Source organism: Plasmodium vivax, chromosome 9, assembly GCF_000002415.2.
Source record: "Plasmodium vivax chromosome 9, whole genome shotgun sequence".
Lineage (NCBI taxonomy): Eukaryota > Apicomplexa > Aconoidasida > Haemosporida > Plasmodiidae > Plasmodium > Plasmodium vivax.
In genome coordinates this window covers 1005951-1032105 of record NC_009914.1, presented here as the reverse complement: position 1 = coordinate 1032105, position 26155 = coordinate 1005951, and the positions used below count along the sequence as shown (strand labels likewise).

General features: G+C 50.6%; 5 protein-coding genes across 5 annotated transcripts, besides 17 other annotated features; 3 read left to right on the top strand and 2 right to left on the bottom strand.

Moving 5' to 3' along the window:
* Nucleotides 1–138: 138 nt before the first annotated feature.
* Nucleotides 139–162: a microsatellite.
* A 419-nt stretch (nt 163–581) lies between these two features.
* Nucleotides 582–604: a microsatellite.
* PVX_092010 (hypothetical protein, conserved) lies at nt 591–8073 on the bottom strand (the record flags this gene model as incomplete). The annotated part of the gene is made up of 4 exons (XM_001615345.1): nt 591–1241; nt 1492–1749; nt 1958–2115; nt 2340–8073. The coding sequence occupies 4 exons, from the start codon at nt 8071–8073 to the stop codon at nt 591–593; spliced, it is 6801 nt and encodes a 2266-aa protein (XP_001615395.1).
* Nucleotides 642–663: a microsatellite.
* Nucleotides 1807–1842: a microsatellite.
* Nucleotides 1953–1994: a microsatellite.
* Nucleotides 2729–2762: a microsatellite.
* Nucleotides 4011–4116: a microsatellite.
* A 1325-nt stretch (nt 8074–9398) lies between the features above and the next one.
* Nucleotides 9399–9426: a microsatellite.
* An 87-nt stretch (nt 9427–9513) lies between these two features.
* Nucleotides 9514–9538: a microsatellite.
* Nucleotides 9539–10662: 1124 nt separating this feature from the next.
* PVX_092005 (hypothetical protein, conserved) lies at nt 10663–12449 on the top strand (the record flags this gene model as incomplete). Its single annotated transcript, XM_001615344.1, has 2 exons — nt 10663–10797; nt 11349–12449. The coding sequence occupies 2 exons, from the start codon at nt 10663–10665 to the stop codon at nt 12447–12449; spliced, it is 1236 nt and encodes a 411-aa protein (XP_001615394.1).
* Nucleotides 12450–14500: 2051 nt separating this feature from the next.
* PVX_092000 (hypothetical protein, conserved) lies at nt 14501–19054 on the top strand (the record flags this gene model as incomplete). Its single annotated transcript, XM_001615343.1, has 1 exon — nt 14501–19054. One exon carries the CDS (start codon nt 14501–14503, stop codon nt 19052–19054), a length of 4554 nt encoding a protein of 1517 aa, XP_001615393.1.
* Nucleotides 14586–14659: a microsatellite.
* Nucleotides 15348–15368: a microsatellite.
* Nucleotides 15469–15498: a microsatellite.
* Nucleotides 16078–16111: a microsatellite.
* Nucleotides 16852–16871: a microsatellite.
* A 603-nt stretch (nt 19055–19657) lies between the features above and the next one.
* Nucleotides 19658–19685: a microsatellite.
* A 210-nt stretch (nt 19686–19895) lies between these two features.
* Nucleotides 19896–21417, top strand: PVX_091995 (hypothetical protein; the record flags this gene model as incomplete). Its single annotated transcript, XM_001615342.1, has 3 exons — nt 19896–20748; nt 20868–20951; nt 21185–21417. The coding sequence occupies 3 exons, from the start codon at nt 19896–19898 to the stop codon at nt 21415–21417; spliced, it is 1170 nt and encodes a 389-aa protein (XP_001615392.1).
* A 178-nt stretch (nt 21418–21595) lies between these two features.
* Nucleotides 21596–24270, bottom strand: PVX_091992 (hypothetical protein; the record flags this gene model as incomplete). The annotated part of the gene is made up of 10 exons (XM_001615341.1): nt 21596–21993; nt 22139–22178; nt 22403–22447; nt 22565–22657; nt 22857–22984; nt 23110–23143; nt 23325–23414; nt 23583–23685; nt 23822–24030; nt 24190–24270. 10 exons carry the CDS (start codon nt 24268–24270, stop codon nt 21935–21937), a joined length of 882 nt encoding a protein of 293 aa, XP_001615391.1. The 3' UTR covers nt 21596–21934.
* Nucleotides 21927–21948: a microsatellite.
* Nucleotides 22652–22692: a microsatellite.
* Nucleotides 24271–26155: the final 1885 nt, after the last annotated feature.

Sequence of the window (26155 nt, the reverse complement as noted above, 5' to 3'; positions counted from 1 at the left end):
CACAAAACGGGAAAGGAAAAAGGGAAAAAGAAAAAGGGAAAAACAAAAGGCAAAAGTGAAACGCGAAACGCGAAACGCGAAAAACCGTAAAAACGTCAAACAAAAGGGTAGTGGCAAAAATGTTAAAAATTAAAAAAGCTCTTCCTATTTCCTTGCCGGGGGTATGCAAAATGTGCCTGCCCCTAAAATACGCTTATTATTCTTCGCACGAATGCTTTAATTCTTTTTCGCTGGATCTCCTTAAACGGTGACTGCCTTCACTTTTTGCACGTTCATTCACATGGGTAAGTTTTTTTTCTTAACGCACCTCTCACCCCCCTTGGGGTGTAAAGCGCATATGATCGTTTTTTTTGGGGGGGTGTAACAAAAAGGGTGTCCCTTTTTTCGGCCTTCTCCTTTGACCCTCTCAGTAACGCATGCGGGATTCGTTTGCAAAGTGTTGCGGATGCATTTCGTGGCTCTGTTATTTTTTCCCCGCTGGAAAATCGTTTTTTTTTTTTTTTTTTTTTCTTCTCCTCTCACAACTGGGGGGACACGCATACATGCATTATGTGCATATATATGTTTTTCTTTTTGCCCCTTCGCCGCGGCTACACCTGGCAGGGCTCCTCCTCGCCCTCCTTCCGCTCGATGTACAAGCAGGTCTTCTTGTCTTTCTCCTTGTCCTTCTCCAGCGAGCAGTAGTTGCTATCCTCCTTTTGGGTGTCTCCATTCGGCAAGCATATCTTTTTCCTCTCAATAAACAGCTGGTCGAATTCCTTTTCATCAAACAACTGCGATGAGAGTCTAATGCGGAAGTTTTTCTTTTCAAGAAAGTTCAGTTCGTTTTTGGTTTTGTCGCTGTGGGAGAAGGAGTTGCTTGCGTGGTAGCTGTCATTGGAGTCATTTTTTTCGCTCACGGTGGAGTGGAAGACGCTGTTGATGTTGATGAGGTTAGTCGCTTCGTTGCTGCTGCCACTTATACGGGCCCCACCATCAGGGTTGTTCTCCCCCGAGGGGTCTCCATCTCCGTTTCCATTTGCGTTTCCACTTGCGTTTCCGCTTCCATTGCCGCTGTTGATGTCTTCCTTCTCCTTGGTCTCGTGCAAGTCCCATAATTTCCTCCACTTCTCCTTCCGCTTCTTCTCCTCGTCAAGCCAGAAATCCTCAAAGTACTTGAAGTGCAAGTTGTAGGTCTTGTTGAAGGTGACGAAGAGCTTCTCCTTGCACTTGGTGATCACTTGTCCGTAGCTCTCGCACCCCTACGGGGGGATGATGCAGGGCGTGGCAGGCGGTGAGTGGTAAGCGCGGAACCGTAGCGGACGGGCCGCCAAAAGGTACCCACGCAGGTTGGCAACAAGCGCGGCTAACACGTTGGCAGTATGTGCAGTTAGCACGCTAACAACATGGGTGGCTACCACACTGCGAACAAGTGCAGTTAGACGCCGCCAACATGGGTGGCTGCCACACTGCTAAGGCGCGACGGCCCGCCGCTCGCACACCCGGGCGTACCTTCAAAAAGCGCTCGAAGGACTTCTTCTTGTTCTCCTTCAAAAACTCGGAGAGAATTTTCTCCACCTTCCGGATGGACGAGAAGTACTTCTTGCTCGTCTTCTCCTTGATGTTGAGCAGCGTGAGCTTCTTCATTTCGTCAAACTCGTCGAGCTCCTTCTTCCGGTTGAGCTCCTGTATGATTTCGTCCACCGCCAGGGACAGGCAGTTGTTGAAGGTGTTCTTCTCGTTCAGGGGGTTCGCCAGGTAGTAGTAAATCTGCACAAGAGGCGTTAGCGGGGGGTTGCGGTTAGCGGGGGGTTGCGGTTAGCGGGGGTTTGCGGTTAGCGGGGGTTTGCGGTTAGCGGGGGTTTGCGGTTAGCGGGGGTTTGCGGTTAGCGGGGGTTTGCGGTTAGCGGGGGTTTGCGGTTAGCGGCACTTTGCGGGGTTACCGCTTTGCCGCGATACCGCTTGGCGGGGAACGAACCTGGGGGGGGGCGATGTACTCCTCGGACACGGGGCACACCACGTTCTCGTACTTGTCGTAGACGGTGTTCTTGCGGTCCAGGTAGAAGATGACCTTGTCTCGGTTGAAGTTGTTGAAATTCCAGAAGCTGTGGGCGTTCTTTATGTCCTGCCAGTGCTCTGCGGGGGGAGGGGAGAAAGATCATACGGAGTGGGGCGAGGTGCGGCGTGGTGAGGCGCAGCGAAGCGGAGTGGAGGCACGAATGGGAAGCAGGAACGGGGGGCACACCGCTCAACCACAACCACCGCTCCCGCAGCGCTAATGCGCCGCTGCGCACGCTAATCCACCGCTGCGCACGCTAATCCAGCGCTCCACACCGCTGATCCGGCGCTAATGCGCCTACCCGAGTAGCCCACGGCCGCCTCGCAGTGCGCCAGCGTGGAGACGAAGCAGGTGGGGAGCACCACCTCGTCGTAGGAGGTGTTGCAGTAGACCTTCTCCTTCTGGTCGATGATGCTGAATAGGAGGAACTGCTCGTCGTTCTCCGAAATCATGTTGTTAATGTAGTATCGGTAGATGCCATCCCTGCAGGACTTGCGCGAGCGCATTAGCTCCTCCTTCTTCTTCTTGTACAAGTGCACCTCCTTCTTATGCTTAAAGGTGGCCAATATGCCCTCCTCCTCTTTGGTGAAGGCCGAAATGAGCAGGTAGCAAGCGATGGGTCGATTCTCGAAGAAGGTTAAGTACTCTATGTGGTTGTTGACCACCACTGCCACGTCGTACTGCTGCACGTTTAGAGAGTCCCTCTCCGTTTCCACGTCGAAGGAGGATACGCTCGAGGCATCGTTCAGCAGGTGCACATACAGGAGGATCTTTATTAGCTTCTCCAGTTTGCCCTTCCCAGAGTAGCACAGAAGGATGCGCTTCTTCAGCATGTGGAATTTCTTGATGATGTTCCTCAGGAGGTCAAATTTTTCTGAAATGTTAAAGTCTTTGAGGAAGAAGTTGTTTTCGTCGAGGAGGAGCAGGGGGTGCACGGAGGCGTCCCACTTGTCCTGGTCGCTCACGTTGTCGTAGATGAACTTCTGTATGCCGCTCATGTAGGTTATGAGGAAGCACCGCTTGCTCCCGGGGTTGATGGCGGCGCCGGCGGGCATCTCGCCGCGTGGGTCACCACCACGGTAATCACCACGGTTATCACGTCGATCGCCGCTTATCTCACCGCTTGGATCGCCGCTCCTTTCGCCGCCCGCATGGCGCCCCCTCTCCTTGTTGATGACGCAGAAGTGCGCCACGAAGCCGCGCATGAGGTCGCCCAGCACCCGCTTGTCCTCCTCACTCTCACTCAGCTGGATCCTCGAAACGATGGCGCTGTCGAAATGGGCGCTATTCAGAAAAAAGAGAGACGACAGCAAACTCCAATTCTCGGCCAACACGTTATTCAAAATGATTATCCTCCTGGAGAAGTCCAAATAACGCAGGTCATTGAGGATGCTAATTTTGTTGAGCAGGTTGAAATGAGACATATCAAGGATGATGACATCACAGGGGACGTGCAGAATCTTGGGTAGGAAGTCCACGCAGATGATTAAATTTTTTTCCTCCGTCTGTATTTTGTTTTCCAGAATACTCTCCTCATTCAGATATACAGTCACATTTTGGAAGGCGCGGAAAAGGCTCTTCCACTTTATCACGTTCAGCACGGACGTCACGATCACCAGGTTCTCTCTCTCCTTCAAGTTCCTCTTCACGATGTAGGCGGCCTTCAGCTTCCTCGAGTTGTTCTTCTCGCTGTTGATGATCAGCGCGTAGTTTCTGTTAAACATGTACTCCACGTAGTCGTACGCCACGTCGAAGGTGAGCTTCTGCCGCAGGAGCGGCTGCGTCGGGTTCAGCTCGTCCGTAGCTCCCTCCTCCGCTTCTACAGCCATGTCAGCAGCTTCCTCTTTAGCTTCCGCTTCCGCTCCCGCTCCCTCTTCCGCTGCCTCTTCCACACGGCGGGCAAAACGCCGCTTCAAATCCTCGAAGTGCTCCGAGTAAAAGGTGATCTTCTTCCGGACGTAGGGGAACCGCTCGTCGGGGATGCTGAAGAGGCGCCGCGTGCCCTCCCGCAGCCGCTGCACCCGCGCCTGGTACGCACGGTAGTACTCCCTATACTGTTCAAACAGACACGCGAACAGCTTCCCCTTGGCCTCGAGGAAGTTTAGCCCACAAGCCTCAAACTCCTCATCCCTCTTCTCCTCACCAGGGCACTTCACAATGACGTAGCCATGCTCAAAAAAACGAGACAAAAAAATATTGTACCTTAACTTCATCTGCAGCTTATACAGCTGAAGCTTCTTCTTCTCCATGTTAAAAATCCGGTTCACTCCGTTGAGCAGATCCTCCCCGCTGTTTCTATAAATGTAGTAGAAGAGGTACCGGATGTACCTGTTTCGGTAGATGAGGTCCCTCACATTCATGATTTCCTTGTTGAGGATCTCCACGAATTCGTAGTACTGGTAGGGCAGGCTCTTCAGCACCTGCGCCGTTGAGTTAGCGGCGGTCCCGCGGGGGATCTCCCCACAGTTGGCTTCTTCGCGGATGGCCTCTTCTTGGTTGAACTCTTCCTGGTTGACCTCGCCCCCGACAGCCCCCCCGCTGCCCCTAACCATCTGCACGTACGCGCCTATCTCATTATACACATTTTCATAAAAGTAAAAATCGAAGGGCTCAATCACATACTCGTAGTAGTTTATGTCGATCGTGTTCTCCCTGTTGATGCGCATCGGGTTCAGCTTCTCCACCGCAACCGTCACCGCTTCTGTGTGCGGGCGGGGCTGCTCCGGCTGCTCCGGTTGCTCCGTAACCGCTTCCCCGTCAGGGCCATCCCCACCTGCGCTCTTTTCATTTTCCGTGGCCCCCGTTGCGCCCTGCGGGGGGGCGTCCTCCATCCCATCTGCGGCTTCGCCCCCCAGTTTCGCCGCGTCCCTCGCTTCCCCCACCGCTTCCTGCACCGCCTCACCGCAGTTAAACAAATCGATGTCGCGGAACAGCAGGGCGTTCCACTCGGGGAGGGAGAAGATCGAAACGTACTTCAGAAGGATGAAGTGCATGTAGACGAGCAAGTTGCAGAGGTAGTTAACCTGCTTCAGCGCGTGGTGAAAGTAAAAGCTCTCGCAGTGAACCTGGTCCACTTTGCCGGGGGAGCTGCAGTACAGATTTGACTTCTTGCTCAGCAGGTTTTGAATGAACTTCGACTGCAGGTGGGCCTCGCCCTGCGCGCGGGGCCTCCCGCCGCTCCGCCTCCCACCATTTACTGCTTTGTCACTGGGTTCTTCCTCACCGCGGGTTTCATCATCGGGTGTTTCATCATCGGGTGTTTCATCATCGGGTTTTTCACCATCTGCCCTCCCACCGCTAACCATTCCACCGCTTCGCCCTTGGCTGGGCCCCTCCTTCGAACCCCCCTCCCAGCGGCACAGCTGCGCCGCTAAGTCGCTCCTGTACTCCCGCCTCTCCACAAAATCGATGTAGAGGTCCACCTGCCGATTCAGCCGCCGCAGAGTGGCCGCGTCGAAGAGGTAAATTTTTTTTTTTTTCTTTCTCCTCCGCTCGATGCTCTTAATATATTTAAACACATACAGCAACGTCCTGATCCGTTTGTCATTTATGTTTTTCTTTTTCACGCTGGATTGGTAGAGAAGCTCCAGTATGTTATAGTAATTTAGCAGGCTGTTCGAGCTGGCTCTCCTTCTTCCCCCCGCTGCGGCGGTTGCTGCGGTTGCTGCGGTTGCGGCTGTCGTGGCTGCTCCTGCCGCTACTCCTGTTGCCCCCCTTGCTCTCCCCTCTCGGGCGCTCGCCCCGTTCCTGCTAACTCTACTCTCGTGCTGCTTGATCCTCTCCCTTATTTGGTACATCCTCTCCACGTCATGGAGGTACCTCATCACGAACTGCTTTTTCACGTCGACCACTTCGCTTCCGCCTACGAAGCCCCCGCCGCTCAAGCCGCTCAAGCCAGCACTCTGCGTATGCAGGGGGCTCTCGCTAAACCTGTGTGGTTGGTTACTTCCGCCGGGGCGATTCACCCCACTCGAGGGGTAGTTGGGCGATTTGGTCTTCTCTTTACTCTTGCAGAGAATCAATTTTTTGCTAAAGCTTACGCTCTTCGGACTGACACCTCCTTTAAGTTGCTCCATCGATTGTTTTGTCTTTCCATTTGGGGTGCCGCTTTTGTCATTCTTAATCGGAGCTCCTCCTCGCCCTGGCATTCTATTGGCTCCTCTACTCATCGACCCTCCACTGAATGGAGGACCCTTCCACTTCCCCCCATTGGCGTTGTAACTGCTACCATCGTACATGGCGTTGACTGTTTGATCACTGACATTTGGTGCCTCTGCGGGGAAGTAGGGGGTCCCCCCCTCCGGTTTTGCCTCCTGCTCGCTCGCTGGGGGGTCACTGATGGGGGCTTCACCGGGCAGGTCTCCGCTGGTCACGTTGCCCACGCTGGCCATGCTAACCATGTTGGTGGTCACCCCGTTTGGCGCACTTCCTGGCTGCTCCCCACCTTGGCTTCCCTGCTTATACACCCACTCGTGCGGGCCGCTGCTGCACGCGCTGTACCCCCCATGCTGCATGGGCTGACAGCTGGGCGAAGAAATATCCCCCCCCTCGGGAGGACGCTCCACATTTGCCCCAACGGCACCCACATCATTCCCACCGAGGGTGCTACCCATCGTGGGGCTACTTTTCAATCCGGGGGACAAACTGGGGAAGAAGGGCCCATTATTATTCATATCATATTCAATGTAATTATTGTTGACGCTGTTCGGGTGGTAGGAAAGATTCTTTTGCTTCAGCGTGATGAAGTTATATAGGTCGTTGGCTGGGTCCTTCTCGCTGGTGGTGCCGTAGGCACTCCCGTGCGTCTTCTTCATTTGGGCGCCTCCACCGGGGCTGTGCTCCTCTTCCCCCGCGGAGCTGACACCGCCAGCACCGCTAATGCCGCTAACGCCGCTGATACCGCTGACAGCGCTACCCCCATTCGCGTAGTAGCCAAAGGAGTCGTCCTTGTTCCCCCCCGGGGGGATGCTAAACACGTCGTTCTCGCTCGTAAAGGTGACGTTTTTTTTCTTCTTCACCTGAATTGTGCTGTCCGCCTTATCAAAATTGTTTTCCCCCTCATTGTACCCATTTGGTACTTGCCCGCTGCGGCTGGGTGCACTCGTGCCGTTACTCTGCGAGTGGTGGTAGTCTTGGCTTGACCCCTCTACCTCCTCAATGCTACCACCTCCAAAGTGCATCTCCCTTGGGGTTTTCACAGAATTGATGAAGCCCACGTCTACACCTGTCGGCATGGGCTTATCACACCCATCAAAAGGGGACCCAGGGAATCCTCCTTCTTGTGCACCACCGAACTTAACATACTTCTCTTGCGGATGCATGCCCTCATTCATATTGCTAACGGGGGAGATGACATCTGCACTGCCTTCAGCTGCGCCTTCACTTTCGTTGCGGCATGGGCCTATATTTCTATTTTCGTGGTGGCTGGAATGGGTCTCCACCATCGTGCCGAGGTCACTTGAGTAGCTGTACGGCATAAGATTGGCGTCGCCCCCGTTGAGGAGGCCGCTCCCGTTGATGAGGCCATTCCCATTGATGAGGCCATTCCCATTGATGAGGCCATTCCCATTGATGAGGCCATTCCCATTGAGGCTGCTGCTCCCATTCAGGCCGCCATTCATGTGGGGGACGCCATCCCCGTTGGGGATGCCGCTGCGATGGCCCGCAGACTCCCCGTGGGGAATCCCCCCCTTGCACTCGTTCTGGTGGAAGTAGCCATCTTCTTCACCAGCGCGCGCGGCGCCGACTGTGGGGGGATGATACTCACTGGGTGCACCCGGCCCCCCCACGATGAATCCATTCCCGTTGCCGATCCCGTTGCTGATCCCGTTGCTGATCCCGTTGCTGATCCCGTTGCCGATCCCGTTGCCGATCCCGTTGCCGCTACCGCTACCGTTCTGCATTGAGGCATCTTTCCCTTTTTTGTGCAAATGCCCATTCATGCATTTACTTGCGTTTACGAAGTGACTCGGGCAGGCGTGATTGCCGTTGCTCTCCAGGCTGCCCCTTCCGCTTTCTTCCGCCCCCTGATCCATGTCGCGCGCTCGGTTGGAGGGGTGAAGAGAGGGGGGCGCGAAGGGAGCGAAGAGAGCGAAAAGAGCTACGAGTACGACTGATTTAACTGGCACGAATCAGGCGAATTCGGCGATGTGCTCGTTCCGTTCTTCTACCGTCTGTATCTTCCACTGGCTAAACGGGTTACTCTTCTTGGTTGCCCTTCTTCTAAAGTTAACACCCTGTTGGTTTGCACACTTCACTCACAGACGCGTTTTTTTAATTTTATTATTTTCCAATATTTCTGTGCGTCCTCTTCCCTTGGGGGGAGTCATGCTTAGGGTCGCTTCCGCTTCCTCTTCCGCACGCAGAACGAGGGGCTCTCCTAGGCGGGGCAGAGTTAGCAAGCTTGCAGGGGATTATTAACTGCCAGGGGGGTGGATAGCAGTTGAGCAAACCAGGGCGATCACCTAATGCGGGGGCATTCGCACAGGGAACCAGCCAAGCAGCGTCATCGCCCGCACGAGGTGAGCCAAAAGGGGTGCACGCGGTGAGCGGGGAGAACGGGCAGAACGGAGTGAGCGAGCTGGTCAGGTCTCCAAACAACTCTACAAATTGGGGTAATCCAAATGAGAGGCGCAAAAAAAAAAGAAAGGCGCACCGCTCACGCACAGTCACACAAGCGGTGGGCCTCCTCTGCTTCAGCTACGATGGTATAACCGATCATATGTACGTATCTGCGCAGAGGGGAACTCTCTTTCTCTTTGGAGGGACCCACAGAACTCGTCGTCATGTTTACATATGCATGGGTGGCTCCAAGGAACTCCCCTTCATGGTACTCTATCCTCACAGCGCTCGATCTCCACAGGTTGCCACTAAATTTTGCGTCTTTTGAAATTGTCCCCTTTTTTTTTTCCGGTGATTCTTCTAAGTGCACTTGGCCCCTCTCAAATGATGGGGGGGAAAAAAAAAAAAAAAAAAAAAAAAATATGTAGGAAGATCTCTCCCTCCTTTCCCAAGGCAAAAAAGCATAAGTGCGCTTTCCTCTCCCCAGGCGCGAACTTGGCAATTTTTATTTCTATACGTGCGCTTCAAAACATTTAAATTAAAAAAAGGCGAAGCTGGAAGGTAGCAAGAAAAAGGGGGGTATATAATATAGCAGTATGATGCCAGCGCTCGCCCGGGAAAAGTTGTACATACAAAAGGGGGGAGGCGCAGGGCAAGAGGATGGGATGATGAACGTGGGCAGATGAACGTGGGCAGATGAACGTGGGCAGATGAACGTGGGAAGATGAACATGGGAAGAAGAACATGGGATGACCACGCGAACATGTAAGGATGTGACTGTACGTGTGACAGTCCGCACGGCCGCGCGTACACTGTTACTCGCTGGAGCATACGCCTCTGCATTCGTTCGCATGGCGAGGGAAACCCTCTTCGCGCGCCACGAATGGAGGAGCGCAGCAAGCGCAACAAGCGCAACAAATGTAACAAACGTAGTAAACGCAAAAAAAAAGAAACAACCGCGAAAAGCGCGAAAAACGCAAAACCGTACGAACGCAACAAATGCGCCTTCACTTCACATACGATGCAGTTACCCAGCGCGAGAGGAAATGATTGTAGGTGGGAATCTGGGGCAAAAGAAAAATTGCTGCATTGCCATGGTACGTATAATATATATAAATGTAAAGCACGTTTAAAAAAAATACGTTTATATTTTTATGCATATTGGAAAAAAAATGCCCTCCTGGGCCAAAAAAAAAAAAAAAATACGCGCAAATTGATGGTATATATATAATATATGCTTTCTCCTAAAATTGCAAATAAAAATAAAAAGGTTAATTTATTGGTTATTGTTAAACAGTCGTTTCTGCTTATTTTTTTTTCCCTTTTTTGTTCCTTCGTTTGTTCCTTTGTTTGTTCCATTTGTTTGCTGCATTTTTTGTTCCATTTTTTTTTTTTCTCTTTTTTTTGCTTTTTTTTTTTTTTTTTTTGTTCAGCTAAATTGAACCTTTAAATGCAACCCTCCAACTTTTTTTTTTTCCCATCAACAGAAATATGCACACAGAAAGGAGAAAAAAAAAAAAAAAAAGGCTAAGTTCAAACAACAGTTAGATTAATTTCCTTTCTTCCTCCTCCCCGTTGTCAATTATGACATTTTCTCTTTTTGACTTTTCCTTTTTTGCGAGTCCTTCGAGGAAAAGCGGTATTGTATATACCCATTTTATTTGTAATGTTTTGTACCCCGCCGCAATTGCGTAGTATCGCGTTGCGCTTACAATTGAAGGCACACGCCGTCCTATGCATGTGTGACTGCAGTTGAGCGCTACATACACTCCGCTGAGTACACCAATGGAGGCAAATACAAATTAGGGGGGAAAAATAAAAAAAAGTATTTTTCCCTCGAGCGGCTCCGCTTGTTTTATTAACCACCACACGGGGGCAGGAGCGTTCAACGTGTGTATTTGCTTTTCCTTTTTTTTTTTTTTTTTTTTTTTGTGTGTGTCCACCGCGGTCCCATTTGGCTATCACCGCTGCGTGGTTTTTTTTCAGTGCGAGGAAATCTTTTCCTTTTCTTCCCCGCGAGGAGCTTCCCCCCTGTAGGAAGTTCACCGCGGTAGGCGCCAGCCATGTGGAACCTCATCAACTACAACTACAGCGGGGGAGGCGCAACCGGCGACGGCAATGAAGACGGAAACGATGCCAGCGGAAATGGCGCCAGCGGAAACGCCGCCGGTGGAATCGGCGCTAGCGGAATCGGAAACGTAAGGCATTACTGCATCCATGAGTGACTCGGCTGGTTGGGGAAAGTACTCCATGGGTGGTGCTATTTTGTCCCCCCGACAGGAAGGGCATATCTACATACCCCCGTGGGGGTACGTCATCCCCGTGATGTTCACCTGCCCCAGTGCGCCGGCAAATGTGTGCAAGGGGGAGGCAATCAACTCGGGGCCAAACACGCAAACGTATGTGAGTGCGCCCCATTTGGGTGTTCTCCATTTTAGGGTTCCCCATTCGAGTGTACCCCATTCGAGTGTTCCCCATTTTAGTGTACCCACTTGAGTGTGCACCCATTCGAGGCACCCCCTTCGCTTCTTCGCAGGCCATCGGCAACAATTACAACCTCTGGAGCATCCTAGGATACGAGGTAGGCGAGCTGCCCGCGCGAGGACGCTACTGCCTAGACGCCTGCAAATAATGCGAGGTGCAGTTCTCTTTTGGGAACGTGCCCATGTGTTATCATTTTTTTCTCTTTTTTTTTTTGCCATGGTTGCACATTGCACGTTTCGCCTTCCCCCCTTCTTCACATCAAAAGGAAAACCCAAATGCAGATAAGGATGCTAGCCAAAATGGCAGTGACCAAAAGGAAGTCCGCCCAAAGGAGAAAAAAAAAAAAAAAGCAGCAAAACATTTCGTGAGAGTGATTGACGAAGATGGCAACGACGTTGTTGACAAAGCGCTCGGGGAGGACATAAACGAAATGGACGAAGATCCAACGGATAAAAAGAAAAAGAAGAAGAAGAAGAAAAAAAAAAAAAAACATTTGACTAGCGAAAATAGGGACAAGTCCCCCTTCCTCAGCGATCTCAGTTCGTATGCTGACTACTCCCCAAGCGATGAAGGTAGAGGCCGGAAGGAGTCGCACGTAACGAATGAGGGTGGCTTGGGCAATCAGCAGGAATGCGACGCGTCCGTGAGCGGGGAGGAAGTCACCGAGGAAGAAGTCATTGGAGAGGAAGCCTCTGCGGAAGAAGCCACCGCGGAGGCGCCCAACGGCAACGAAGCAAACGGTGCAGGTCAGGCCGGGCAGGGAACCTCCGCCATGGCCAATGAATGGTTCTTTGGAAAGATCAAAGAAATTCTGGAGCCAACCATGAACCAGGAAACCATAAGCGAAATGATAACGAACAAATATAACAGCTTTAATGAAGCCAACTCTGGCATCTTCTATCTAATCGAGAACCTACTCGTCCGAACAAATACGCAAGAAAAAATGGAATTAAATAAAAAGCAGAGAAGCAGCTACCTGTATAATCACTACAACTCCATGGATTCCTCCGTCAATGAACATTACAATTTTGTTAACTACTCCATCTACTGCATTAACAAAGAGCTAGCTGCCAACGTCGAGTTGGAGGCCACCAAAATGATAAAAATATATAACTATGCTTTTACCAAATTTAAAAAGGATATAAATTTTAGGGACCAAATTTTTGCCGACTTGGTGAATGAGGCGGACGAGGTCTCCACTTTGATAGTTAATGAGAAAAACAGCCAAAAGAAGAGGATCCCCAAAATTGACTTCCTCATTTTGGCAAATATAAACAGCGACAACTACAACAATATAATCGAGTCGCACAGCGTGCAAACGCCCAAGTTGAGGCTCGAGGACATTTTTAAAATTAACGTGAATTGATGCGTTACATGCAGATGAGGTGGGGGAGCTATGTGAAGCGAAGCAGCTCTTCCAGTTTGTGAACAATCGCACCAGGCACAAATGTTTATTTTTTTGTTTTTTTGGCCATCTTTTTTGTTTTCGTGTCATTGAAATGTTTCAAGTTGTAAGTTATATTTCCCCTCCACGTGTTTTATTAAATGGTGGGTCATTTTTTTTTTTTTTTTTTTTGTATACATTAAGGCATTTTCCAAAGCGACTACACTTATGCTACAATTTAGCGATGTGGAAATGCCTTCTCCTTTTATTTTATTTTTTTCGTATCCTTTTTTTGTTCTCCATTTGAACCACTTCTTTGCTGCATAATGCAAAGACGCAACGCGCTTGGGTAAAATGTTTTGTACCTTTTATTTCACACACGGGGGCGGAATGACGCCACGGTAGGACGGTTGTCATGTGTGCAGGTACCTAATAGGGTTGACATTTCAGTGGGAACAAAATCCCATTTCACCACTAAACAGTGCAATCTGTTAGCTCGTAAAGGAGTAATCGCACGGAAGGATATACTCTCTCTGGTAGAAACACAATGGAAGAAGTTGTCACACTTGTTGCTTTATTCGCTAACAGAATAGCCATTTGTTCGTGTTCCGTTTTTGCCTGACTTGGTCATACAAAAGTTCCACCTTTGCGCATTTTTTTTTTTTCCCCCAGCTAGCTATTTTTACAATTGTTCACTTAAAAAAGTACGTTTCGCCACAAATTTGTGTTGAAGTCGCGCCTTCTCCTTTTATCATCCGAGAGAGACACGTGTATTTTTCTGACTGATTAATTCTTTTATGAGCTTGCCCCCTTTTTTCTTTTTTTTTGCTCATCTTCTATCACGCGCGGTTTCACCCCGCGGCTTTGTTTTCTGCGGTTGTCCCCTTTTGTGTGACTCCCATTTTGAGCAATTCGTTGGGCAGCTCTTCGGAAATTCCAAAAGAATAAGGCGACTTTTGTGAGAAAGAGCTAACCTACGCACTTTTCACGCATTTGTATAATTAACCAAGTGATAGTGGCAAAATAAACATAAAGAAACGCAGTGTGGAAAAACGTGGGACGATGGGAATCTTTGTCCTCCCCCATTGGGAACGCTGGGTACTCCCCAGGTGGCCCCATCCGCACTGTCATATGTGAGCTCCTTCCATGACGCGCAAAAAAACAGCGTTAAAAAAGGTGTAGTTATCTTCTACACTCGCGTAGCAGTACTTGCAATTATGGCGATTTTAAATTTTACTTAATTAGCGCTGCGTGGCATAATCACTTAAAAAATGTTGGGGGCTGTTGTTGCGCACTGCGCGCGGGAGTACGTACATGCACGGTCAGTGTCCCATACATGCTCGCGTACAAAATACGTACGCAAAAGATGTATGTACGCACGATGTAGGCATAATTTTCACCACTGTGAAGGATTCTTTTGCGGCGCTCCGCTGGCATAACATGCTATCCCCCGTTGAGTTGAACAGCCAGGCAACAACAATGGAGGGAGAAAAATAAAACACCTCATTCGAACAAGTCACGATCAGCCAAACGAACAACAGTTACCGCTCGATGCGTCAACGTACGTTCGCCTGAACAGCTGGAGGGATCGCCTTCCCTGCGAGTAGGCTGCCAAAAGGGCAAAAAAAAAAAAAAAAAAAAGGAAAAAAAAGAAAAAAAAAGAAGAAAAAAGAAGAAAAGAATTTTTTACTCCTTTGCCCCTTTGAGATATAAAACGGGATAAGATTCGCACCCTTCCACGCGTAGATTCACCCCCGTTGCGCAATTTCTCCAGAAAAAGGGACATCATTTTGAAGTTCCCTCTTAATTGCCGCCTATCCCCCTAGGAGGAGGCTGCGCAGGGTTAAGTACACTTACCTACATGTACCGAAAAAGAGAACGCTTTGGAGGAGCGTGTCAGTCAGCACACCATTCGAAGCCGCGGAGTGCTGCCTCCCCCCGCACAAGGCGAGGCGCAGACAACTCTATGACGCCGCTTAACATCCTACATAGGGGCCATCAACACATTGGCGTTAGTGGCGACCGACGGGAGGATGGGGCAAACAGGGGAAGAAGGCAGCAGAAATGGCGAGAGCGGTGAGAAGGAACAAGACGGAGACGTGGTGGAACCGATACAGTTCGTAGACGTCAACGCAACGAATATCTTCGATTTGGACTTAACCCAGTTAGATATAAAAAGAGTGAATAACCATATGAGGCTAAGTGAGATAAGTCAGCTGTACTACTACCTGAACAAGAACTCCTTTTGCTATACGTCGGAGGAGAGGCCATACATTTCTAACATGCTGCAATTGAAATCCTTTTTTTCCTCCAATGATGTTGAAAATTATGAAATTCTTGAGCAGCTGAAGCAGCATGATGCGAGGGAGAATTCGCGGATGCGCAAGTTCAACCTCGGCCGGGTTATATCGCGTAGTAAGCTTGAGGAGAGGGAAATGATGGGAATGTCGGGGGGGAAGAGGGGCCCGCAGAAGGTGGGGGGTACGTGGAATGAGTACGGCGCTGATGTGCAGACCGACGTGGGGGATGAGTGGGAGGGGCGCGGCAGTGGTAGTGATAACCGAAATGGTAGTAGCAACCGAAATGGCAGTAGCAACCGCTACGCTAGTGACAACCGCTACGCTAGTGACAACCGCAATGGTGGTGATGGCGACCCCCTCGGCGGGGCAAAACCCAAGGGGGGGAGTAACCAAAGGAACGGGCACCACACACCGGGGAAAGCGTGGCACACACGCGTGTCGCCCACAAACTCGTGTCACTCCTCCGAGTTGACCTCCTCAACGAGCTCCTCCTCGTTCTGCTCGTCCTCCTCCTCGTCCTCTTCCTCGTTGTCCTCCCTCTCTGCGTTTTCAACGAACAGGGCAGACAAGAGCGGAAAGAAGGGGACCCACATGAGTAATTTAAAAATCTTAGATGTGATAAAAAAGTACAATGAAAATCTGGAAAAAATAGAAACCAAAAAAAAAAAAAAAATTAAAAGTCGAATTGGGAAGCTAAAAAAATATGACTCAGTCAGCATCCAAGGGCATAACAACAAAATGGTCATGTGGCAGATATATAAGTTTGTGAAACAGAAGAGCAGCGTGAGCATTATAGGCCAATTGATATACAGCAGTAGGGACTGTAAGAAATTTCTTTACAACGGCTTGGATTGCCATATGAATAGGTGGAATGTGGTGCCCTGCCTGGGCTACCTCAACGATATCAGCGAACAAGAGGTGGCTCACAGGATACAGGTGTATAACTTTTACGAGTTTATTTACCTTTTCGATGAGTTTCCCCTCTGCTGTCGGCATAGGAGGAGGTTGTGTGGGGCCCAGTTCGGGGGGGAAACCGAGAAAACCAAACTGGGAGAGACAACCGAAGAAGCCACCCCTGGAGAGGCAAACCACAGCAGCCCCTGCGAGTACGACGACCAAATTGTGTTCAACTCCCTGCAGCGAGAGAAGAAGCAGAGGGACCAACCCAACTGCAGCTTCCGAGTGTTTTACTACGACCGATTTTTGTATAAAAACACGCAGATGGTTCCCCAGCTAGCCAAAAACTGCATCAGCATAAACAGGAGCACGGGAGAAAATTTCAATTTTTACCTCAAGTCAAACGTATACGCAACAGTGAGAGACACCTACAATGTATTTTTCGATCCAAACAATACCTACGTGTTAACCCAAAAAAATTTCGAGTACTTATATTTTTTTTGTTTCAACTGCGAAGCATATTATGATATTAATATAATTCTGTGTTCCCTCCTTTATAGCCACATGAATGGCTTGAAGGGGTTAGAGGCACCGGGGGACTTGGCGAAAATGGCTCCCTTCCTACAAAAGTATAAAAAACAATATGATGTGAGGATCAAAAGACAAAGGGTTAAACAAACAGACGTTTATTTTATTTGCCCCAATTGTACACTCAACAATGTGCACCATGTGAATGAACACCTCCCTTTTTTTTTTTATTTTTGTGACATCGTAAATCTGCATAATCATCCCTTTTTAATATACAATGAGTGTATGAAAAATATTTTCCATTTGGACCTTCCGTTTTTCTGCCTGTACAATGTGCCCGAGGAGAAGGCGCTGCTAAATGCTCAGAAAAAAAAAATGCCCATTGTTGATAGGGGCAAAAGTTTGCCTGCACAGAAGGCCAGCAAGAAAAAAAAAAACGCCCCCGTGTGTGCAAGCGGGAAACGCAGGAGCGGTAAAGGCGGGGAAGCGCCGGCCGTCGCGCAGGGGGGCAAGCAAATTGGCAACCCCATTGGGAGTGGCAGCACTATTGGGAGTGGCAACCCTATTGGGAGTAGCAGCACCATTGGAAGCAGCAACGCAATCGGAAGTAATAACACCACGGGGAGTAGCAACCCCATCGGAAGTAGCAACCCCATCGGTAGTAATAACACCACTGGGAGTAATAACACCACTGGGAGTAATAACACCACTGGGAGTAATAACACCTCTGGGAGTAGCAACCCCACTGGGAGTGAACGCTCCGCAGTTCGGGCGCAGGAAAGGGTGCCCCTCGCGCCGCTCACACCACCCGCGCGTGGTCGTCACTGCGAAGTGGCCGAGCGCGGGGCCCAAGAGGGGCAGCGGAGTTCGCGCGCGGGCATGGCTAGCGAGGAAAAGGGGAAAAGGGGGCAACTCGCGGGGGGAGCAGGCGAAGTGGAAGAAGCAGGCGAAGTGGAAGAAGCAGGCGAAGTGGAAGGACCAATCAAAGTGGAAGGACCAATCAAAGTGGAAGGACCAATCAAAGTGGAAGGACCAATCAAAGTGGAAGGACCAATCAAAGTGGAAGGACCAATCAAATTGGAAGGACCAATCAACGTGGAAGAGGCAATCCACGTGGAGAAAACTCGCCATGGGGGTGAAGAAGCCAACAAAGGGAAGAAACCCCCCCAGGCGAAAAAAGCCACCCAGATGGGAAATCCCAGTCATGCCGCGGAGCGAAGCCGAGTGAAAGGCGAGGTGGTCCCTGCGCCAGACCGTGGGCACGGTAAAGAAAGTTCTGATCGGCAGCGGGAACCCCTCGATGAGTACCCCCAAAAGGAAGAAGCAGGGAGGGGAAAGGCCTCCCCTGAGGGGCAGGAGACCTCCAGGGAAGAAACGCGAAGCAGCAAAAGGCGGAGCGATAGGAAGAGGAAGAAAAAAAAGGAAGAGGACGATGAGTTGTTTGATGAGGGGTGCCTGTCAAACGAAAGCGAAGAGGAAGATACCTTTGACGATGACTTGGGTGGTCGCACAGACGAAGATATTGTGGAGGAGAATCAAATTTTGATTGAGGAGGTGTACAGCGGGGACTCTGATTTTTGCAACGAGGAGCAGGCGCCCGGGCGGAAGAGAAGGAAGAAGGCGGGGAAGAAAGGGAGGCCCCCCAAGAGGGAGGGCGGCAAGGGGAAGAGGGGCGCCTCGCGGGAGAAAGGAGCGGGAGCGGTCCCATGCGGTGCGAATGTGGGCGGTGCGAACATTGGCGGAAACGTGGGCGGAAACGTGGGCGGAAACTGCGTTAGCGGCGGGAACGTCGGCTGCGGAAACTGCGTGGGCTGCTTGAGCGGCGCGAACGCCCGCGGGGGGAACCTCTGCCCGGAGAGGAAGAAGGAAGAAGAGTACAAGACACTGGTGGACGACGTGAACCGCGCGTGCAACGAAGACGACGCAGCGAACAGAAGCATAAGCAAATACACCAAGGTGATAGAAAAAATAAAACGTGCCCTAGACAAAGAAGGCACCTCAGAAGATACCAAAGACCTCAGCGAAAGAATCGTAAAAGCAGTAATTCAAAATTTTAATGACAAAATGGAAATAAAAATGAAGCTGTTTTCTATCTGCTCTAACCTCATACGGAAGGACAACGCAGAATTGAGGAGCAAAATTCTTAAGGGGGTAATACCGGCCACAGATCTGGCCCATATGGACTCATCAGATTTAGCTCCCATCAGTTTGAAGAACAAGAGGAAGGAACACGAGAGGAAATACTTTTACGAAAATATTTATCTGCGTGAGAATTTCCTTAATTTGAAAAATAATAAAAATTTGGAGGAGGAGGTTTTTCACCCCGCGGGGGTCACGTTGGAGCATCAGCAGCGGGGGGAGCAGCGGGAGGAGCAGGGGGAGAAGCAGGAGGAGAAGCAGGATGATAGTCGAGTGGGGCAAGAGGGGGGCGAGGAGAGTCCAGAGGATGGCGGTGTTAATGTGGCGAATACGATCGGCGGAGTGGCCGAGGAGGGACTCACCCACCCCCGGGGTTCCAAAAAGAGAGCCTCTTCCAACCAGAGCGACGAGTTGCACCCCTTAAAACAGGGGGACAGCAATGGAGAGGAGAAAAACGTTAACCCCTCAAGTAGCATGAGTGCCAATCTAAGCGACAGCAAACAAAGGAGAAAAGGGTCCTCCGGAAATGAAGACGAGGAGAAGAACCTCTGTGTGATGATACCCCCCATGGAGAAATACTCATTTGAATTCACCTACCAGAGTTTGAAGGGCGTGTATGAGCACATGCCCAAATACGCCTCCTCCCCCATCCTCACCTTCCTGGACAATTCCTATAACCGCATCGTCACCATCATCGACGCGAGCAAGAATGGGCAGCTCTGACGTTGCTAGGGAGGAGCGGCGGGGGGGCGGCGAGGAGCGACCTCCCGTGGCGCCGTCGCCGCAGGGTGGAAGCGTTTTGCGGCACCCGCACCTTTCCGCCTTGTCCCTTTTGCATTTTCCCCGCGTGGACGCTCCTTTTCCCTTTCCGCCACTTTGATGACCGGCGAACGGATAAGTGGAGAGTCTCCCCCGGGGAGTGCCACCTGTCCACCAGCCGACCCGCATGCGTTTCACCCCCTTGTGAAATGTATCATCCAAATTATTTCGAACGAGTCCCCACGCAGTACCGCCACTGCTTCGGGACGCTTTTCACATTCGACTTTAAATCTGGCGAAGGCGCTCTGGCTTACCTCTCCCCACGTGTGTGCTCCTGCGCGGGCGTGTCTTCTCCATTTATGGGCGTACCGCGATGGAGCTGCCCCACTTCCCACGCGCATATGTGCACTCTTGCATCAGCGTTTTTTTTTTTTTGTCCCCCAGTTGGGCAACTGCAAACGTATGAACGTACAAAAAATGAAGCAAAGTATAAGAAGCAAATGTAGGAGGCAAAAGTGATGCCTGCTAGGTTCACCATTGCGAGCTCTGTCTCTTCCCGGCGCAGGTATTTTTTTTTTTTTTTCTCCACTTTTGGCTAGCTGCTTAACCTATTGTGCCGTTCGTTGTGCATCCCATAAGAAGCGGCGAACGCGGCAAACGCGGCAAACGCGGCAGTCGCGGCAGAAGCGATGGTCCCGCCGCTCCTTACAGCCTTCGTGTTCCACGCTGGGCTCGCTTAACGAGGGGAAAATATAAAAACCGCGTTTGGTGGAGGCTCTCCTCGGGAGGGAGGCGCAGCGACGAAATGGCCAACTCCCGTCCGACAGGCAGCTTCACCGTGATGCAGAGCCTCCCTCCAGTGTTAGGAGAAATGATAAAGAAAGGGGCATCTGCAATCCTGTCTACAGTGCAGGGTGGCGATCACACCAAGTGTGAGGATGGGAAAAGGGAAGGTAGTGGTAACTACAGGGAGGATGACAGCACGAAGAGTGTTGCTTGTGAGGGCGGCTACCACTCGGACGGCTGCGAGGATGGCTCCACGTGCGCCTCCTCCATCGGGAAGAGCGTGCACCGCATAAACGCCAGCTTCGGCAAGATAAAAAAAAACCTAAACGATATAAGTCAAGCCATCTACTCGGAGGGAGAAACGGGCGACGAGTTGGGCGACCAATCGGATGGCCAATCGGACGGCGCAACCGCCTCAAGCGACGAGAGCAGCCTGGTGAGGACGTTTAACGCGTCCAGCGGCAACGCCCAAAATGGTGACGATGGCGATAGCGATGGCAACTACGATGACGAGGGAGGGAACAGGAAAAGGAACAGGCAGTTGCAGCTCCTCCTGAACAACGTAATAAACACCAAGTTGCAGAAAAAAAAAATCGGCACGCTAGACATCATCGACGAATGCATATCTATGAAGAACGATTGTAACTCCAGTGGGGAGAAGAGGGACCAGGGGGGGGAGGAAGACGGCTGCGAGTTCCTTGTGGACGGGGTGCCTCGAGGCATCAGCTACGCACAGAGTGTGGACTTACGCGGGGTGGACAATTTGCACGAGCTGTTGGGGGTGGCGGGGGGCGACTTTGCGGTGGACGCGGACGCGCAGACGGGCTTCGACGTGGTGAACTTGAAGGACCCGGGTGCGGCCTCCAGTGAAGGTGGGGCCAAGCGAAAAAAAAGCGAAAAAATGGCGCAAAAGAGGCACAAAAAAGGCGCAAAATAGTCTTAACGAAACTCTCGTAGAGCCACACCGAAAATGTTCACCCCCCCCGTTTAGACGAAGAGGACGCCGAAGCGGCGAGCGAGCCTAGCTCTGAGGAACCCCCAAAGGGACACGCCCCCGAGGAGAAGCGGTTCACTGGTGAGAAGTTCACCCGGAAATCGTGCTCCCCCATACAAAGCTACCAGTCATCACTGCGTAAAAATCATCTCCCCGTCATAAGCTTTTACACATAGCTGTAAAAATGCACAAGGGGAGAAGTACCGCGCAGTAAAGGCCCTACAACAGCCTTTAAAGCAGCCTTTACAGCGGCGTTGCGTGGGTGAAAAAAAAAAAAAAAAAAAAATGACCTCAACCCCCTCCCAACACTGCAGACCGTCTACACAATGTTAAAGACTCCCAAAAGGATATAAAGGGCAGACTAACCTACCCAATAAATTTTTTTTTAAAAAAACAGCAAAAGTTCTTCCATCTTTTGAGGAGAAAGAAGAAGCTCTTCTACTGCGTGCTGCATTTTTGCTTCCTCTTTTCTTACCTTCTCTTTTGCCTTTCCTTTATCCTTTGCAAGCGGGCCCTCTACGGCACGTTCTACGACCAGGACTTGTGACAAGGCAGCTCCGCGGTGGAGCTACCCATCAGGGCGGCGGTGAAGCAACCCATCAGCACCGCCGCCAATCTACCCACCAGCCCCGCCGCCAATCTACCCATGGCGCCCGCTTCGTGAAAAAAAATTTAAAATTAATCGAGTCTGTTGTGGACGAGAGGACTTAAAAAAGGGGCAAAGGGGCAACGAGCGAAACTGCTCAAATGGGGCAACGAGTGAAACTGCTCAAATGGGGAAACGAGTGTAACTGATCAGGGGGGGCAAAAAGACGCAACGCGAGGGAAAAGGCAGGCGAACAATGGGAAGCTACGAAGCCGCGCATGTGTGCACTGCTATAAACACGTGGACGTGGAGGGAGGCAAATGAAAGGGGAAAAGTCGACGCAGCTGTCGCGAAAAAAATATGCCGAACATTTTGTGAAAGGCACTTTTTAAAATATTTAAAAAAAAAAAAAAAAAAAAAAATGCTTAAAATTTAAATGACCCAAGGGAAGAAAAAAGGGGGGGGTAACAAAGTGGGTTTATGGCATGATTGGCTTGGTGAAGACGGTTACGTTTTCGCAGGTTCCTCCGAATTTTTCTACAAATGGGGGGGGAGAGTGGCAAATAGGGATGAAGAGGAGAGGCGGGGCAGGCAAATGGGGGGTAACCCCCCCCACCCCCTCGCGATGCATCCGAAAAATAATCATTCATCCCCTTTGCAAAATGAGCCTCCGTTATGTTACTCTCTAATTGGTCCAGGTCCACTTGCTCCAGGAGCCTTTTCTACAAGGGGGGGGAGGCAAACGGGAAGGAGAAAACGATGAAGAGGGGGGAGAAAACGATGAAGAGGGGGGAGAAAACGATGAAGAGGGGGGAGAAAACGATGAAGAGGGGGGAGAAAACGATGAAGAGGGGGGAGAAGACGATAAAGAGGCGGGAGAAGACGATGACCGCGACGACGCTACGACGCCTTGCCACCATCGCGTCGTGGCGAGGCCGCCCCTTACGTCTATCTCCGCTGACGAGATTGTTATCTTCTGCTGCGTCACGACCTGAAGGTGAAAGGAAAGGGCGGGGAGGGAAAAACAAATGGGAGAGGGCACCACCATTACGATTACGTTTCCCATCGGTGCCACCCCAGGAGGGGTTTACCCCTCGAACCAACTAACCGGGATGATTGATTTGAGCATGTGCCACATGCCCGTCACAAAGAGGGGGGCGCTAAGGACTAGCATTTTGGAAAGCCTCGATCGGTAATTGCACTGAAGGGGGGGGGGGGGGAGGCAGTGGTGGTGGTGATGGAGAAGGAGAAGGGAGTTATCCTTGCAGGGGGCGGCGATTGGGGAGATGTTGATGGGTATGGCGCTGATTGGTGGGGCGTATGTGCGGGGATTTCCTTATTCCCCACTCTCTCTTCTTTCGTCTCCCCTCTCCCCTGCGCCTGCACTCCTCGGCCATTACGCTGAGGCACTTGGAAATGTCCTTCAACGTCCCGATGGGGATGTTCAAAACTCCACAGGAGGACAAGTCAATTATGACCCTCCACTGCTCGATTTTCCCTTCGATGAAGAGCTCCGAAATGATGAATTCTGCGGGGGGGGGGGAAGCAGTTGAGGTAGCGGTCAACCGATCGATCGATCGCCACAGGTGTAGTAGTGAGAGGAACGGCTCTCCTGTGGAGCCACACGGACGCAGCAAGTGGGGAACTCCTTACCCATCCAGTAGTAGGCCACCTTCAAAACGTCCTTCTGCGAGGGGAAAAAATAGCCAAAAAATGAGCAAACAAATAGGCAAAAAAACACGCAAAACATAGCGACGTAAAACCACGGCGTGCCACTCTCATCAGCGGGAGGGGCGCTCCAAAAAGACGCGAACTCGAACGCATAGCATTGCTCCCTCGAGTTTCCTCCGAGGAGTGCCTCTCCTTACCGCACTCGCAGAAATGAAGTTTTTGCAGTTGATAATAATTATGGGGTGCATTTGTTTGTCCCGCCCGTGCACGTAAATGTATCCCTTTTTCTGCGGTAAAAATGGGGAAAAAGAGCATAAAAATTGCGTAAAAATGGGGGAAAAACTGCGTAAAAATGACACCACCTTCTCACCACGTTGGCGGCCGATTGGGCAACCACAGGACCCAACGGACCGTTTCCCCCGCGCGCAACTCTCGACGGGAGTCCTCCCCCTTACCAACATGTCCTCCACATCTTCGTACTTCACCGGAAGGTTCTCATCCCGCCACTCCAGGTGCCTCAGCATGTCATAGTAACACTTTTCAAAATTAAATTCGTTTCTGTGGGGTAGGAAGAGAGAGAAAGGGGAGATGTAAACACCGAGTCGGCACGCAAGAGTGACCCCCCTGAGTGGGTACCTACGTGTGCTGACCCACCCTCAGGGTGAAACCCTCCTTTGATGGGCACCCCACTCACCCTTGCAGGAAACGGAGCACATAATTGTCATCTGCAAAAATGGTGCTCTTGAAAGCGGACTCGTAGGTCTCTCCCCCTTGTCCTTCTTTCTCTTTTTTTTTTAAATTGTTCACGAGGTCCTTTAGCTCCTGTATTTTCTCCTTTTCGAAATCGTCCAGTTCTTTGCCACAGAAAATGTACCTCAGGCTTTTCAGCTGATTCTTGTGCTGCTACAAGGTTGGAAGAGGGGAAGAGGGGAAAAGAGGCAATTACTAAATGGGTCCCACTGGGCACTAGCAAATGCATTCACATTCGATGTGTGTCTACCCACACATGTAACTTCTACCGCGCGGTAAGCCGGACGGTTCCCTTTTTTTTCTTATTTATACAAATTTAATTTCCTCCTGGGTGGGCTCATACATCAAGGCCTTCTGCGAAATGTACTCGGTCACCACCGTGTTGTTCCTCATCGTTTCTGCGGCTTGTGAAGTAGACGTGGGTGTGCTGCTCTGCAACGGTTGGGGGCCCCTGGTCCGTCCAGCTGCACGGGTGCGGGGGAGCAAGCGGGTGTTCTACTGTTGGCGGGGAATTCCCATTTGGTCGCCTTGGCTTAATTGGACGATCACATAGGGGCAAAGTTGCGGCGAGCAAAATGATCATCTTACCTTTCGAACACTTAACGTTTCGGTTAACCAAATGCGGTTGCAGCAGAACGGGTGTGTAGATGCGTGTGCAAGTGTGCGTGCTGTGTGCGCGATACCCACTTGGCGCTGCTTAGGCCTACACACCTGCAAGCACTCAAACGGCAGCCAGATGAGATGGCAACTAACGCAGTGAAGCATAAAAATGTAAACGCTGCAGGGTAGAAGGTAAGCACGGCTGCGTACAAAACAAATGGAGAAGGGTGTGCAGGAGAAACGTTACAAACGCGACGTAGCAGAGGAGTGCCTCCCTTTTCAAGTTTTTTTCTTCATTTCGGGAAGGAAAAAAAAAAAAAAAAAAAAAAAAAGGGAAAAAGGAGTCAGTCGAAAAGGGCGTGAGTCGAAGGAGGAGTGGGTCGAAAAAGGAGTGGGTGGAACAAAGGGACGAATGGACGAAGGGGAGAAGTAGCGAAGGGGCGAAGTGGCGAAGGGGCGAAGTGGCGAAGGGGCGAAGTGGCGAAGGGGCAAAGTGGCGAAGGGGCAAAGTGGCGAAGGCAAAATGTACCCGTAACTCTCGCAGTGAAAACGAAACACGGGCATCAAAGGGTTATCTACCTATCATATTTTTTTTTTTTTTTTTTCTGAAAAATGTATACACTATTGGATGATTTTTCCCCTTAAGCTGAGATAAATGCATTACATCGCGCTATCTGGAATTTCAAAAAAAAAAGAAAAAAACTGGCACTTTTTAACACTAAGCATTAGTGAAGTTTTGCTAATTTGTGCCATTCGCCTTTCACCACTCGCTGCTTGCCGTTCACTGTTTGCTGCTCACCACTCACTGTTCACTATTTTTTTTTTTTTTTTTTTTTGCAGAAACGTTAATTATTTTTCTTCCTCGTTTCGTTACTCTTCGTTCCTCGTTCCTCGTTCATCGTTCCCCTTTTTTTTTTTGTTTTTTTTTTTTTTTCACGGCAACTACACCTCCGCAGTGTTCATTTTTTCTGCGCATGTAGTGTGACACCCCGTGGAGCTTGCTTCTCCTCTTCTTCGCTGGCCAATTAGGAAGTCCCCCACGGGTGTGAAGAGTTCACCTCCTTCAAATGGTCAAGTGCGAACGCGGCTGCGAGCGTATGTACATAGGCAAACAGGTGAGTGTAAACACGCCGGCGAAATCGGTGAAATTCCACTGTTGTGTTACCTCTTTTTTTTTTTTTTTTTTTTTCTTTTTTTTTGCGCCCCCATGAGGGAAAATAACAATTTTCCACCTCGTTCCTCCTGTGTGTTAGCTCACCACAGTGACATCAGAAGGAGGCTCCTCCCGCTCTCCCTCCACGGGCAAAGCACGGAGTTTACAGCTGGTGGGACTTCCACCCTCTAACCTCCTACCTCCATCCTCCAACTTGGAAGATCGAACAGCCTATGCCCACCCGATCGCGGCATTTTACCATGGGAGTTAGAACCTTCCCAAGGCGCTAAATTAAAACACAAAACGACCACGTGCCAACTGAATGGCTGCTACATACGCAGTGGTGCATCCCCCTCGGAATTAAAAAATGAATGTGTAAGGTCTCCATCTGACGTAACAACCATACGTGTGTGTAACGCATGCAATGGTGCGACACTTTGCGAAGTTGCTGCACCGTTCAATGGAGGAAAAAAAAAAAAATAAAATAAATAAATAAAAAATAAAAAAAACGTGAGGGGTTCTTCC